Source organism: Drosophila ficusphila, unplaced genomic scaffold (genome assembly GCF_018152265.1).
Source record: "Drosophila ficusphila isolate 14025-0441.05 unplaced genomic scaffold, ASM1815226v1 contig_198, whole genome shotgun sequence".
In the NCBI taxonomy this organism is placed as follows: domain Eukaryota; kingdom Metazoa; phylum Arthropoda; class Insecta; order Diptera; family Drosophilidae; genus Drosophila; species Drosophila ficusphila.
Genome location: NW_025064092.1, coordinates 10,392,557 through 10,408,557, shown reverse-complemented (window position 1 = coordinate 10,408,557; position 16,001 = coordinate 10,392,557). Strand labels below are relative to the sequence as shown.

General features: G+C 45.3%; 2 protein-coding genes across 3 annotated transcripts; one reads left to right on the top strand and one right to left on the bottom strand.

Moving 5' to 3' along the window:
* The first annotated feature begins 1,145 nt into the window (after window positions 1-1,145).
* LOC108092858 (uncharacterized oxidoreductase SERP2049) lies at window positions 1,146-13,074 on the top strand. Of its 2 annotated transcripts, none has more exons than XM_017192679.1 (4): window positions 1,146-1,308; window positions 1,528-1,573; window positions 11,716-12,494; window positions 12,572-13,074. In XM_017192679.1, the coding sequence occupies exons 3-4, from the start codon at window positions 11,726-11,728 to the stop codon at window positions 12,793-12,795; spliced, it is 993 nt and encodes a 330-aa protein (XP_017048168.1). In that variant the 5' UTR covers window positions 1,146-1,308; window positions 1,528-1,573; window positions 11,716-11,725; the 3' UTR covers window positions 12,796-13,074. The 2 variants fall into 2 exon arrangements, with proteins under 2 accessions (XP_017048168.1, XP_017048169.1); XM_017192680.1 differs by having other exon boundaries at window positions 1,146-1,321.
* On the bottom strand, window positions 12,929-15,911 carry LOC108092856 (molybdenum cofactor synthesis protein cinnamon). The gene is made up of 8 exons (XM_017192676.1): window positions 15,743-15,911; window positions 14,924-15,684; window positions 14,651-14,829; window positions 14,328-14,597; window positions 14,111-14,269; window positions 13,883-14,045; window positions 13,345-13,443; window positions 12,929-13,282 (listed from the first exon to the last, which is right to left on the bottom strand). Exons 1-8 carry the CDS (start codon window positions 15,771-15,773, stop codon window positions 13,139-13,141), a joined length of 1,806 nt encoding a protein of 601 aa, XP_017048165.1. The 5' UTR covers window positions 15,774-15,911; the 3' UTR covers window positions 12,929-13,138.
* Between the last annotated feature and the right edge of the window lie 90 nt (window positions 15,912-16,001).

The window sequence follows — 16,001 nt, the reverse complement described above, 5'->3', positions numbered from 1 at the left end:
TTCCTCGAGCGACGCGGCCAAGTGGCAACTCCTTTGGCGCCTCTCTTCTCGGCGAATCAGCGAGTTGAAAACCGAAAACCGAGGGCGCAGGAATACAGATCGCTTTCCCACCTATCCACTTATTTTCCAGCATTAAAAACACTATTTGTTGCTGGAAGATTTCCCTTGCAGTCCTGTTGTATCAGTCCCGAAGTGCCCCCCATTTCTCGGCGTGTATATTTTCCTCTCTTGGCTTTTCTTGAGCTTTTCCCAAAGCGTCAACAGGTTTTCGGTCAACTTGGCCAATTGCAATTGGAACCGATCTGCTCCCCAACCGCCTTTCGCCCGTTTTTCGCCAAGCTAAAAGTTTTTCTTGCCTTGCAGGTTTCTCTCAGTGGACAACTGGGGGGGAAAAAGAGCAATCCAGCCACCCAGTGCTGCTCCCATTCTGAAAAGCCATTCCCATTCCCGTTTCCCAATTTTCTGCATTCCATGCGGTGCGCAGTTTTCCACTGCAATCGCCTCTTTGATTGGCCACAACTGTCCAGCTTCGAACTGTCGTCGGTTCTGCTCCATTTCGAGCGGAGTTTTCATATTTCCCCCGGGGACGCCATCGCAGAAATTGGCACAAGCGGAAGGCGGAGAAATGCTGGCGAAAGGAGCCATTAGCGATGCTGCAACGGGATGGCTAGCAGGCCAAATACCAGAGATCGATCTGCCATTTCCTACCACTTTTTGCATTTGGAGCGTTTGAAGATTGTACAAAGCCAAAAGATTCCCAAACTTGGTATTAGTGTTTTTACTTTGAAAATCTCCTTTTGTAGCAGGTTGAGCTACGCCAAAATCAAGCCAGTAGAGGGGTTCGGGGATCGGGGAAATATTCGCACTGAAGGCATTTGCCTTTGCCGGGTTACAACTGTAAAACCAGTTAAGGATCCCCGGCGACCGTTTGACATTTCGTCGCCTGATCCACACGATCGCAAAGGCGAAGGGGCTGCAACAACAGCAACAACAGCAACCAGCAACCAGCAACAAAGTTGCAGGGGATCGCAGTACGAGACTTTGGGCGGTGGGGCCAAAGCCGAGGGAGCTCGTCTACGTGACTGCGTCTTCGGGTTTCTTCGCGCGATCCAGCAAAACAATCCGAAAACCAAGCCGCCAGTCTTCGGTTCGAGCTCAGCCAACGAAGTCGCAGAGCGGATAAACATATAGTATATATACCGCAGAGAATCAGAGTTAAGCGTTAAGAAGAGAGAGGGAAAGAGAGAGATATATCGAGTATATCCCCTCTTCGTCGCACCCAAAACAAGCTGGGCTTTTGGCCAAACTGTGCGTGAAATCGGTAAACCAAAACCAAAACCAAAACCAAAACCAAAACCGAAAACAAACTGAAACCGAAATCGAAACCCCATACGAAAAAGAAGCAAAACCTTTTTGCCGAAAAAAATCCTTCAGCTCGCGTCGCGTGTTATATACAAAACACTATTTTTTGTACATTTTTTTTTATGGTTTATATAACAGAGTTTTGAATTCGTTTCACATTTTTAGCCGAGCCAACGCGAATTTGAATTTAAAATTGGACCCCTGCCGAAAGGTGAGCTAAATCAATACTTGTGGCCTAATCTGGGGGTCTAAGACTCGTTTTAAAGCAGCCAGCAGCAAACGGGTCTAGAGCATAGGCTCTAGAGCCCGTCCCAATGCCGAATCTTTCGAGTGCTGGCCCACCAAGCACCAAACAGCAATCACCAGACACCCACCCTCCCATTGGAATTCGGTGAATTCGCTAAATTAGCATGCTGCGGCAATCGCAGATCTTGAAGATCTCTTTGGCGAAACCTGAGCTCGTGCCGAATCGCTTGAAAGCCATCAATCTCCATTTAACCAGCAGAGACAATAAAACGACAGATATAATTATGCGAAAACAACGCAAACATTCCTCTCAGTTCTTAGCTGAATGGATTCGGAACGGAGTCTTGGGAATGCGGGTTATGATATCTCAAATGCGAATGCGAATACAAATACGATGTGACGAGGTCAGGGGGCAGTTGCAAGGGGAAAACGGGATCCTGTTCTGGAAGAGGAAGATCTCTCCCCGGTTCCTTTGTTCTCCCTACGCTCATCGCATCACAAATTCCGGGCAGACACACACGACAAGAAGACAAAAGTTGAGGTCATTGCTCAAGTAATTTGAGATTCCGATTCGGAACGTTTCGAGTCTGCCACTTTGGGATTCGGAAACGTTTTCCGCCTGGCTCTCAGAACGACCGACTTAGGAATGAGTTTCGGCTGCGACTTCTTCTTGGGCTTTTCGGGATTCTGGCAGAGGGAAGATGATATAGGGGCAGGTCTCGCGATTTAGACATCAAAGACCTCTTCACGCCTCGGTCTTTTGTCTCTGGCTCTTGACTTGATTTGACTTCGCTGTACTTAACTCCACTCGCGAGTTGACGTGACTTGAAGCGGGCTAATTGAAAGCCAGGGAACAATACCCTTCGAGTTCTGGGGAACTTCAACTATGGTACTTCTAATACAGAACGTTCTTCTTTAAACGTAAGTAGGTAATAAAGTTTGATTATCAGGAAAACAAAAAGGGCGTGGCAAACTTTTAAATCGGCGCAGTGCGCAAACTTTAAGAACCTTTTGCCACCCAAAGCAGCTTGCAGCTTCTCTAGGGCAACCAAAATTCGATCTTGGGATTTCTTGAGATCTTCGTCGCAAATTTGTCTGCGTTTTCTTCTCTTTACTTTGTGGTTCTTTTTATGGTCGTGTGTTCAAGTGAGTGGCATTAGAAATGAGCAGAAGAAGGAAGTGCGGGGGGTTCGCGGGGGGCAAGTAGATCTACGGAGAGATATAGTAGCAAGATGCCCGGGTATCTTGTATCTCTATTTGGTCGCTGTTTGTTTTCCACTTGATGAAAGATCTGGGTGTGGTCCCCCATGTAAAGTATCTGCATTTGGACATGCGCATCGCTCGGATTGATTGCATCCCGGACTCCAGATGAGATCCGCAGAGAAAGCGAGCTGGGCCTGCTGTCCCCTGTCTTCTCGCCCTGATTGCAGATAGCGATCAATCGGGGATTTAACAGCGGAGAGCGGAGAGTGGAGATCCATGGCCAAAGCCTGGGCATCGCCAACTATCAAGCGAGTCCGGCTCGAGTCGAAAGTGAAATTGCAAGAAAACCAAACAGCGAAAAACACTTGCACATAACGACAAACAACTCACAACTAACAACTAACAACAAACGACTTTGGACGGCCGAGGACGGACAAACTGTTGGCCATAATAATTGGCGGAACAACAAAGACAACAACAACAATAGCAGCAACAACAAATAGCAAGTAGGACGCTTGAGTGGCTGCCAAATGCCCGGAATCGATCCGATCCCCACTCCACTGCAATCCACTCCACACTTTATACTCGATACTCCGCTCTAATCCAATCACATCAAACGTTTACTATCCGAAAAACGAAGAAAATTAACCCGAAAATAATAATAAAAAATATTGCCAGCCAGTAAAATACCCTAGAGGCTGGAAATGTTTGGCCAAAAAGCGGAAATGAGTAAAACCTGTAATTTAAGAGCACCATAATGTTTACAGCTCATAGAAAATGAAGTACAAACTCAGCTGAAATGGTCCAGAAAATTAATCCAAAATTAGTCAAAATATAAATCACTTTAAGAAATGAGTTACTTGAATTGCTCTTCTCGAAGAACTTTCTTGCTTTTTGGAATGCAAATCCATTTGCACTACTTGCAGTTCGAGGGTATCCATCGATTCGGTTTGGATCGTAAGCCGGTTCGATTCGTTAATCGAATCGAAATGGAAACCAAATTGGCCTCCGTGGGGCTGGCAAAGCCAAATGAGAAATAAAACCGCACAAACGCAAAAAACAAATAATTAAGCATGTACGAAAAGAGAAATATGATTAAAATTCCCGGGGCATACGCAGATCACCCCGTCGAAACCCCATTAAATGATGGCATGCTGCTATCCCATCCCGAGAAAGGCAGCGAAAACAGTTTCGAATACTTTTCGCAATTATATTGAAAGTGTTTTCGATTTTTTCTGAGCCTGGCGTGCCGAAGGGGTTAATGAGACACGCGGGGTGTGTGAAATTCACCGGCGGCAGGTGTTAATCGCCAGAATATCGTTATTGCCACTGTTCACTTTGCTCGATGGATTTGCATTTGAATTTGGCTACAAAGCGAATTGCTTGACTGGAGTTGAGATCTGTGCTTGGAATGCGAACTGAATGAGCTTTCCTGATCGATGAGCGATTCGCCAGATTCACCAGATTCACCAGATTTACCAGGTAGATACTGTCTTCTGTAAACACCTTTCTCCCGATACCGAATGTCCGATTTCTTTCGTTCCATCCGATTGCATTCCTTGCTGTTATCAATTAGCTGGCAGCTTTTCTTGCGGTTGCTTCACTTTTTATCGTTTTCCATTCGCGTTCTGTTTCTTCTGCAATTGATGCATGACATTCGTGACTTTAGCGACATTCCCCAGAATGTGTACACTCGTACACTCATATCCCACCAGTTGCGGTGCCCGTTGCAAGTGGAAAAGAGCTGCAAAGTGCACAGGAGTTGCAACCAGAAAACTTTAAACAGAAAACAGAAAATAGCTAATAAAACAAAGAAAAACTGCAAAACAATCAAATCCGGAGGAGCAGAAGAAGCAGTTGCTTTTGCTTTTGCTTTTGTAGCAGCAGAAATAGCTTTGAAAGTGGCACAAAGTAATTTTAATGCTGAATGGAGCGTAAAGTTGTTCAACTGCAATTGCAATGGTTTTTTCTCGCTTTTTTGGCCAACAAAAGAAGCAGAAATCCAAAATTAAAACCAAGTGCAATTATTTTTGACACACACACACACACACACACACACGATTGCCGCACACTTGCCTTTGTTTCACTGATTGTTTCGCTTACAAAACAACCGAATTCAAAATTCAAAGGCCTTCCAGAACGGAATGCCTGGCACACATGTATTTTTAACACCGAATCAATGACCATCTTCAAATGGGTCGTAAACTGTCAGGGTTTATTGATACCATCGGAGGTATTTGCATGAGAAAGCGAATGGATGTGGAATACAGAGATGATGGTGATGATGGTGAGGTAATAGGTAATGGGGTAAGAAAGCCGGAGAAATGCCTAAATGAAGCTCATCTTTGCTGAATGACAAACTCGAACCTGATAACCGATCCCCGGTTGGTCAACCCAAATATGAAATACGAAATGCCTGATCCCGGAGCGAATCGGATCCGTACTTGTTTCTCATATCCATACGACTCGCATCGGATTTCTGTCTGTGTAGAGGGGAGTACTTTTGAGGCATCGTGAGAGCCGCGTGTGGGGCATTACCTCATCATCCACTGCATCAGCCGCCCCTTGATTATGAGCCGTACTAATCCCCAGCCTGAGACGATGATTAAGTGCAGATGACACGCATTGTGCCAATTTAGCTGGAGCAAAGTTAACCAGCAGAAACTCAAAGGGAATTCCTATATAATTAATACATACTAGACTCCTGAAGCAAAAACCCTCCAGCCACATTTTCAATCGGCATGTGAACCAACCAATTTGAAATCAATATACGACTGTAAGAGGATTACTGATTACTGTTGACCATAACGAGACCGGTTTTTTTTTTTCAGGAAGGGTGAGACACTCGCTGTGACCCAATTACCTTTGGAATCTTTGGTGGCACTTTTCCATCGCTTCAATGCGCATTAATTGGTGGTATTATATGTATATATGTATTAATTTTTAAAGCCCCCAAAGATTACAATTACTGTCTAATCAAAACGACGAAGCTATGCGAATGAAGGGGAATGTCGTTCTCCAAATAAAACTCCTCCCCATTCAACATTCCCCATCCAACATCCATTTAGAAGCATTCTGAAGCACTCCCACTTGACATGGCCACATATTTCTCGGTCGCCTTAATGCTGTCATCCGATCCCAAAACTCGACTCCAAGTGCCATCATCGCAACGCCCGCGCTCAGCTCACTCAACTCGCAGGCGATGATCTAATCTCAGATGGCAAATGGCAAGTAGCAAACGGCAAATGGCGACATCCAGTAACGCCACTGTTTTACATCTGAACTTGAAAACTACGCCGGTGGGTTGAGAAAGGGGAGTTCGGTGCTCCGACTCTGAAAGACAATGCCGCAGACTCCACGGAAATCTGGGAGATTGAAAGAGAAGAGTGGCGAAGATTTTGTGGTTGGCGCTTGCTTGTTTCGGGGGAAAAGTTCATTGCACTTGCCGCTGAAAAATCGCTGACTGTTTATTGCTGTTATTTGTTGTTATTGTCGACTTGTTGTCTTCGCCGTAGATGTTGTGTTTTGCAGACCAATTTGGCGGGGAGAAGGAAAAACAAAAGCAAAACAAAGCAAGGGGTCTCCCATTTTGCCCCCCACCTTGAAATATTGCAATTCAATGACTCGAGAAATTTGTTGGCTGCGTTTGTCGCTAAATTTAGGTGGAATTTCGATTCGAAAAGGAAAGTGCTGCCTGAGTTTATAACTTGTGTTGCGGTGTTCAAAGCGAGGCAACTCACTTGAAGCCGAAAAGGTTTCAACGCAATCGACAAATGCTTCTTGTTTGTGGGGGAACACCAAGGGAGGCTTTTAGTTTAGGCCTTTGATTGTGGCTTTCTAAAAATATTTGGTTAAATATTTGGTAAGACCAAATAGCATATATGGATATATCAACAGCAGCAACCTATTTAACTTGCCTTGGCCTGTCCTTCTGCCACTTTTGAAATGCAGTGGCACTCGGCTGTTAGGAATGTCACGTCCGATTCGACCAACTTAATTCCTTTGTGGACAGGAGGATGCACTTGTGCACTGGGCGCATGCCAAGAAGACACAAATACGCAGGCGAACCCAAAGAAACAAAAACACCGAGACCCAAAACACGAATTATTGAAATTCAAGCCACCTACACGAGCGAGAGACGCGCCAAAACAAACCTAAAAACCATAAAAAAAAAAAAAAAAAAAAACAACAGGCAAAGCGAAAAGATTTTGCATATTTTCACCTTTTAAACGGTGGTGTGTGTTACTGCTGGTGCTTTTGGCCAACTCCCGGTATTTAGGCCACAACTGAGGCACTGGCTCTGGCCAAATTAGCACTTGCGGCCCGGCTGAAATGTTAAATGTGTTAAGGCGAATTAGAAATCTCGATCGCACCTGAACATGAAATGCAAACGATAAACAGCAACAACAACCACAACGTCGAATGGCGAATGGCCAAAACAAAAACGAAACGAATTCCATTCGGAACACACAATCCACAGAGGATTGGGATACTCGAAGACAGTGAAGCTTCCTTAACAGAAACCAGGAACGAAAACATAAAATATAATAAAGGCTTTGAGTTCGATTAACTATCCAACCTAAACTTCAAGTTAAATTAAGTTCACTTTATATATTTTTGAAAAGTTTTCAAGGCATGTAATCTGTATAATCTGGGAAGATGCATTTATGGAAGTCCGACTGTATACGCTCTTTTTCATTACTACTTTTTACCGCTGCCGAGGTGCAAATTAATTGGGGCTACTCGATTCGCTTCGTTTTGGTTTCGTTTCAGCTGCGTTTTTTCGCATTGTTTTTTTCATTGTCTGGCGTTTTTCGCTCATTTTTCTTCAATCGATTCTCCAATTATGGCAATTAGCCAACAATTTCGCTTTGCATGTGCATCAACATCAACATCCACACAGACGAAGAGGGAAAAGGCCCAGCCCAAAAATCGGTTTTGGTTTCGGTTTCGATTTCAGCCGTATCGAATATCCCATCTGAATTCAACATTTATCGCTTGGCTGCATTTGAACTTTTTCAACTAATTTTAAGCCACTTTAGGGGGAGGGCGAGGGGAGAGGTATTGAACCCCCAAGTGGGTCTATTTATCCACTGGGTATGCACGAAAATAGGGAGTTTGAGCCAAGGTCTACTCTTTATGTGTTGCAATAAGCAATAATAAGCAATAACAATCAATATATTCAAGTTCGTTGTCCAACTCTGCCTCGACACTTAGAAAACCTTTACCAATACTCACACAAAAACTGCTAATCACTACTAAATTAAATTTTAAAATCATTACACGTTTATCAACACTTTATATAAGGCAGCTAAGCCTGAACTAAAACCTTCTTCGTTGGATGAAATTCACGATGCCCGAGAAAATGACTCAATTTATCCACATTTGAGAGTCTTCCCCTCCGTGAATCAGCTTAAATCATTAATCAAGCGACCCGAGCTTAAAACACACTGCATTCATAATCACAGCAACGCTGCGTATACGTAATGTCTGGGTGCTGGGGGATATATATCTGGCTTACTCGGCTGTATGGCCAAAGTGCCAGTGCCTAGCTCATGGATATCGATACCATGCCATTGGGATGCCTGTCTGGCTGCCGACTGGCTGACATATTTGGGTTGAATGTTAACAGAAAAAACAAAACAACAGAGGAAAACCGAAAACAAATGCCAGGCAAACAAATGAGAAAACCAACTCAAAACTCGCTTATGAATGCCTGACCACAGCAAAATCGGCAAATGTCGCAATTAACATATTTGCTATGTGTGCAAGTACAAAATGCACATACATATGTATGTATTATATACATATATAATATATGTTGGCATGCGAGGGGGCAATATCAAATCGGGAGTTTGGTGGAGAACAATGGGATTCTGGAGAGAATTTGGCGCGGGTAAAGAACACTAGAATCTGTGCCTCTTCCCCTGTGAAAACCCCCTTTAACCCGCAACACGTACGCCCCTGGCTTTTCGTATTCACCTGACATTGTCGACAAACGCGACCTGAAGTGTGAGTAAGGCATGTATCGTGGCCCGGACAAAAAACAAAAGCGTTTGTTCGAGCGATTAGCCCAACCCTGAACAGATTTTGGACCAACCCCTCGAAAGTTGAAAACAGTATGAAAAAATGTTCAGTCATTTGTGAGTGGAGTGGTTATGATAGAATTACAGCTTCGCATCGAAGTAATTGAACAATGTGATGGTTATTTTATAAGGAATACAGTACACCAAATAGCTAACATCTAAAAAGATTTAGCCCGAGTATGCACTCTGCGATATGTATTATGTATTCAGCAGCCAACAATCTTCCGTCTTTGTGCGCCACCTCACTCACAACAAAGATTTGTTTTATGTGACATTTCAATTAGCGCAGTGTCAAGACCTGACATCAGCATAAACACTTTTTTTAACCAAAGCATTGAAGGTTTTCGTTTTTCTAGCCCCCCTAAAAATTTTGCATACCAGGTTTTCGGAAATTGCTAAAAAATATGGACAACTTTTTGAAATTTTTAGCCAGAGAAAAATGGTTTTTAATTCAACACATTTTATTCGTTTTCGCAGTCTCCTAAATATGTTAAATACCAGGCTTTTCAAAATGAAAAAATGGTGAATTTGTAATTTATATTTTTTTTGTATCGATAAAAACTCCACAAAGCAAATAGCGGAATAATTGCATCGACTTGGAGCGAGTAAGTCGAGCCAACTTCAATACTGACACATTCAACCCGCGACTAATGACGCACTTGGCTTGGTTCAGTGCCTGATGATTGGCTCGATTGAATTATTGCTGAATTGGCCAATTGATGCTAGTCAAAGACCCGCACCTTGCGTTCAATTTGGGTCAACTCCAAGCTCAGAGCTTCAAGATCCATTAGAACTGTCCGGCAGTTGACATAACCACTTGCGCAACTTGAGAGCCACCAAGGCGACTCCGCAAGCGGTTCGCATTCTGTCGATGCAACCAGTTGCCATCTTGGCCAACGATGCAGTCATTCCGATTGCCAAGACAACAAAAGACAAACAAAATGGGAAATTTGTTTTGGGAAACCAAAACCAAAAAGTTGAAAAGCTGGACATAAAAAACACATACATGCACTCAAGTTCGAATCAATATTTAGGTGCAATTTCTTCTCAGGCTTTCCTCCGGTTTTCACCTATCGTTTGGTTGCCATCATGCATTTGCCTGTTCCGCCGTTTGTTTGTCTAATTATGCAACCGTCGGCGGATGCACTGCCGCTGCATTTGTGGTTTGACCAAAAGCGATTCCGATTCCGATTCCGTTTACCCCGCCCCACGAATTCCGAGCCCAAAACCGCAGTGCAGCTGGCAAATATGGCAAACCCATTTCCGCGTGTCAACAAACTTCTTCGCCGGCTTTGCACATCAGTGAAATTTTAAAGAGCAGGGTGGCGCAATAAGGGGAAGCCACCGGAACCTGGAAAGTGTCCGCTCGAGTAACTGCACCCACAGTGGATGCACCGGAAAAACATTCACATAGATTTCTTTAAAGGCACACAAACAAAACAGTCTTTTAGTATTATTTCCATCAATTATATTTACTTACTTGCTTCAGTAAACATCTGATGGAGAAAAATTGAATACGAACAGAATATGAGTCAGCTAATTTTAGCTGATAAGAGGATCACCTCACATATTCCTCCGATGGATGATAAATACACACAGTTATCAGTAACATAACAAAACCGAAATCGAACTTGTTTTTCGCTCTGTGCTCTGAAGAAGACGAGGCATAGATCACGGCTTACTCCAGCTTTCAAACTGCAGTTGGTTGGGTTCCAACTTTTACTTTGGTATATCCTCCCCTTCCAAATGGCCAATCCCCAGTCCCCAACTCGAGTACCATACCCATACCCATCGCCATCCCCCTGCTCCACACGTCCAGTGAAAAGGCGAGAAGCACGTAGACATAATTTATTGCCAAATGCATGGAAGACTCACAGTGGACACGCCTCGCTGGCCACGTTCGTGTGTCGTGTCCATGGATCCGCAGATACTTGGACGGCGATGGCGATGGCTATCTAACTGCCGTTCCCCCCTCTTGGAACTTTTTCGATTTCTTCGAGGGCCCCGGTGTAAATTGTTCGAAACTCGTCGAAAAATGTGCAATAATTAAAACGTATTAAATAGAAAGAAAGAAATGAGTGCAAGGCAAGCGTAAAGTTGTTACTCGATGCGTTGGCAGCCTAACGACTCTTAATTAAAGTGAAAATGCCAACAGATCGACATGGATACGGCAATGGATATATCCACTCTTTAGATATATCAACGCCATCCATTGCGAAGTGCAGTGTCTGGTTACCCAACGAGCAAGGGTGATGAAACCGCCTTTTGGGCGAGAGTGTCCATTTCTGGGCAGATACAACAGGCACTTTCTCAAGAAATGGGCTTAGATATTAATAACAGACATGGTATTATATCATGCGCCACTTTTTTTAATGAAAAGATTTTCCACTCGAGCGAGCATCCTTTTGCAACAATATCCTACACTATATATTCCCTTTTTTGTTGTAGACAGAAAGATTAGAAACATATGCGAGTATGGAAAGTCGAGAACACAAATTCCAGGCAAAGTGGCAGGCGCTAATTATAATTAAATTCAATTTTCGGTTTTTGCTATTTTCCTATTTCATCAGCGAAGTCAACGGGCAAATAAAAAACGCTTTTGTCCCGAGATGTCAATTGATTTTTGGTTGACAACCTAATTTGTGGCAAACCAAAGGAAAGCTAAGAGATTATCTACTTTTTATGAGAAGTACACACAATTTGTCTCCTGTTAAGTGGGATTCGTCTGAATAAAACCTAACTTTTTTGTGACGCTTTATCAAATTTCTTAATTTTTAATTTGCTCACCTGGAATATCCTTGTTTCTCTCCCATTACAGCGATGTCATAATGGAGCCAATGACCATGCTGGTTTTGGCCTTCCAGCTGTTGGCGCTCTTCTCGATCGCCGGCGCGCTGCTCATCTACCTAATCTGCAAGGTGCGCGAGGATAGCGCCTCGGCCAGTGCGGAGTCGCAGCCGAGTCGCGTGGTGTTGGTCACCAGTGCGGATACGGCGCTGGGCCTCCAGCTGTGCACCCACCTGGCGAACAAGGGATGCCGGGTGTTTGCCGGCATGAAGGAGGCCCACGACTCGCTGCCCGCCAAGCTCCTCAGCGGCTGGATGAAGATCCGGGAGTACAGCGAGGAGCCGATTGCGGGCACCATCATCCCCATGCGGCTGGACGTCACGCGGGAGGATGTTTTGCGCGAGGCAACCGTCGCCATGGGCGCCCACCTGAATGCCGATGAGCGCGGCATTGCGGCCGTGATCAACACCAGTGGCAGTGTCTTCCGCGGAAAGGTCGAGTCGCAGGACGTGCAGCAGTGGGAGCACATGCTCAAGACCAACATCCTGGGCACGCTGCGTGTGGCCAAGGCATTCGTGGGCTTTCTGCGTCCGACGCGCGGCCGACTCCTGTACTTGGGCGGTGGCGGCGGAAGTGGAGCTGCTAGAACCGGCGGCGATGGACTGGTCGCCTTCAACGCCTCCCGCGTGGCCGTGGACAAGTGCGCCGAGGAGCTGCGCAAGGAGCTGCAGCCGTACGGCGTCAGCGTGGTGGCCCTGGACACCTGCGGCATGACGGCGGAGTCGTTGTACAAGGCGCCAGTGGCACAGAGTAAGTTTTTCTTGGCCACACTTGATACCGTGAAACCTTGAAACTTGGTTATCCCATTTGTTCTTTGTTCGCAACAGCAATGTCCTCCACCGCCGGAGCTCCCACGCAGTATACGGCGGACGTTCTCAGTCCGGGCGCCCTCCAAGTGATCGAGCGGGCGCTGTGGGACTTTGCCCCGCAGCAGCGCTATCCGCTCCTGAGCCACAACAAGTACCAATTCACGTTGCCATGCCGCTCCTCGCTGCGTCTCCAAAGGCCGGTAGCTCCGTCCCCTGGCGAGTCCGCCACACAATCGGTCTGAAGCCGCCTCCTTCCGCTTCCTGTATATAAACTCCTCATCCCGATACCGATCCCGTTTCTTGGCCTCACTCCACGCCTGCTCCTGCTCCCTGCTCCCTGCTTCATGTGCTCTGCTTTAACCTATCTGCAAATTATTTTTGTTTGATGATATTTCTTCCTTTAGGGAAGGCCTTTATAATATTTACTTTATACTCGTTTTTGTACACACTGCAATGGTGTAATTGATGGACATCATACGTAATGATATGATATATGAAAAATAAATCTTTGTGCTAATCTACGAAGGCGTATTGTCTTGTCTTTCTAACATTCGATGGGTTTGGGGGTTCATTAGCCAGGTTTCTCTATTCGTACTTGGAAATGAAGTCGTAGCGCAGCACGGAAGCCGGAAAAACTTCGCCAGCTTCGGCCACTTTCCGTTCAGAAGTCTGTCCTGGCAGATTGACCAAAACATCGGCACCCACTATGCTTTGCAAGCGGCTGCTGATCTGCAATTAACACAGGAGAAAAATATAAAACAAATGGGGTATGTAAAAGGTAATGGTCTTACCTGATCTCCAGTGAAACTGGCGAACAGCTCTCCAGACTTGGAAATCACTGAGGCACGAACATACTCGGGACGGGCATCCAAACTTATGGAACTGAGCAACTGCAAGAAAATAAAGAGACAATCAATCATGTATAAAACAGGCTTTACGAACGCTTTATCATAATTTTTAAACAAAGTCTTTTTAGACCTTTAACAAACATTTCTCAAGTGGAACCATTAAATATAATCACTAACTTCAAAGATAAATGCCGCTTATTTAAATAGAGTGTACAAGCTTCCGCGTTTACCCAGGCGCCCTGTAATTTAGGTGACTTAACAAACTATTTGTTATCGCCTTTGAAAAGTAAACAAACAGATAACGAGACACTCGAAAGCAAAAGTGTCAACTAAATTGCGCGAACTGCGTCAGAAGCGACGACCTACAGCAATTCATGTTCTGGAATTCTCTGATTGATTGCTCGCCGGGTGATAAGCTCATCAATCATACTAGTCTGTCGCCACTCACGATTTCGCAATATGGTTAAACTGGGGCACCCACCTTCACATTGATCACGGGCAACGAACACTTTTGGCGATCCCAGCCGGCTGCCCAGCGGATGGCGGGCAGGGCAAAGAGATGGAACGTGACGAAGGCGGACACGGGATTGCCGGGCAGCCCGAAGAAGTACTTATCATTGCGGCTGGCAAAGGTCATGGGTTTCCTGGGGATGCAAGATAAAAAACAATACAATTTATGGAATGGCTTTTGCAAGGTTAAATATCCTACCCTGGCTTCATGTTCACCCTGCCGCAATGAAGAGTGAACTGAAGGTCCTTCAGCACGGGCTTCACGAAATCCTTGTCGCCCATTGAGACGCCACCGGTACAAATAACAAAATCCACGACCTCGAATAGATCTGATAGCGATTCCCTTGTGTGTTCGAAACTGACAAAGAAGAAAATTACTATAAGCAAATGGATTATCTAGTAGACAGATCGCTTACCTATCGCTCAGCACACTTGTGTTCATGCAATCAAAGCCAAAATAGACCAGTAGTTCCGCCAACATAGTAGTATTCGAGTCATAGATCTTACCTAGAGCAGGATTAGCCCTCGGGGAAAGCAGCTCACTGCCCGTAGACACTATAGCCACCTTGGGCTTGGGTACGGCCAATCGATTTCCCACGGAGGCCAGCAGAGATTTCACCACAACTGGCGAGGGATCTGGAACAGGAAAGATGCGATCCTTGGTGCTCAGATCGCAACCCACATCTCTGTGAAGAAAAAAACTTTAGTTGGTTTCCCTGCGGGTTTTGCGTGTACCTACCGTACATCCAATCCAGCTATTGGCTGCACCAATATGTCGACCAGGCTTTCTTGGCCGAGCTTGTCACGCTGCAGTAGCTCGGTGTCCTCCACCTGCACCACACAATCCGCCAGAAGCGGAAGAGGTGCACCTGTGTTTATTTTAAAGCACTCATCTTCCGCCAGCTGCGATGAACAGGGCTAAAATTCAAGAAAAAAAAATCTTTTTAATAGTAGGCTTTTAAATAATACACTTTAAATATATGATAGTATCTCTGATTTTAATGGGACTTACCGCATCTCCTGCGGCTATGCAGCCCAAAACTCGTTTTCTGCCCGAGAATCCGGTGGACTTCATGGCATAGCCATCCTTTATTGAAGCCCTGAAAGGCGGGATGTTCACAGGCGAGTTCAGCTGCCACAGGATCCCATCCAGATTGCTGGTCTGCTTAACCTTGTCGAAAATCATGGCGAGCACCTCCTGGACGGGCAGCATGGGAAAGGGTGAATTGCGATCGGAATCGTTTCCTTTCCCCGTTTTGTGTGGGCAAACGTGACCCTTTGGCGCGGATCCTTGAACCTCCGCATGCGTGCTGCGCACCAGGGCAACCTCGTCGGCTATGAGGTTTACAGCATGCGGCAGTAGAGATTTTACGGTCTCAAAACACTCGGTTACGGCCTTTTCGCTGCCGGGAAAGTTAAGGATCAGGGTTTTTCCGGCAATGCCGCACAGTCCACGCGAAAGAGCCGCAAATTTTGTCTTTTTTAGGGACTCCAATGCAATAGCTAGTGTCAACTGGGGACACTCTTTGTCCAGCAAAGATTTTGTGGCCTCTGGGGTCACATCCCGAGGAGCAAACCCCGTGCCGCCAGTGGTTAGAATCACTCGCAGCTGATCAAGATCGATCCACTGGCGCAGCTGCCTCTGAATCAGCTCCTTTTCGTCCGGAACAATACTCGTGATAATCTTGGCATTGGTAAAGGACTCGCCCACCAATTGCCTTAACTTGGGACCACTTTTATCTTTCGCCGGCTCCTTGTGACAAGTGTCACTAACTGAAATGCACCAACAACAGGTTAAGGACAGGTTTCTGGGAGGTTTAAGTACACTAACCGGTAAGAACTCCAAAAATAATCGACTCCATTACGTCATTCGCAGCGGTTTCAACTGCTCTGAGCGAAGAATCCCAATTAAATTATTAAATTCAACACATAAATTAGCACGCAAACTTTTCCGCTTGCTTTTATATTTATCGATAACTCAATATCGAAATCTAGTGTGTACACACTGAATTCGCCGGTAAAGCTTTAACCCTTCATTGGGCCTGCTAATTTTTAATATACAACTACATTATTGGGTCCGGAACAAGGTT

Bases quoted from the DNA above. Each gene is read 5' to 3' on its own strand.
- LOC108092856 (XM_017192676.1), bottom strand. From the start codon at position 15,773: ATGGAGTCGATTATTTTTGGAGTTCTTACCG. The intron at 14,270-14,327 runs GTAAGCGATCTG...CTTCTTTGTCAG, and splicing joins ACAAGTGTGCTGAGCGATAG to TTTCGAACACACAAGGGAAT. The intron at 13,283-13,344 runs GTAAGACCATTA...TGTTAATTGCAG, and splicing joins CCAGTTTCACTGGAGATCAG to ATCAGCAGCCGCTTGCAAAG.
- LOC108092858 (XM_017192679.1), top strand. From the start codon at position 11,726: ATGGAGCCAATGACCATGCTGGTTTTGGCCTTCCAGCTGTTGGCGCTC. The intron at 12,495-12,571 runs GTAAGTTTTTCT...TGTTCGCAACAG, and splicing joins CAAGGCGCCAGTGGCACAGA to CAATGTCCTCCACCGCCGGA.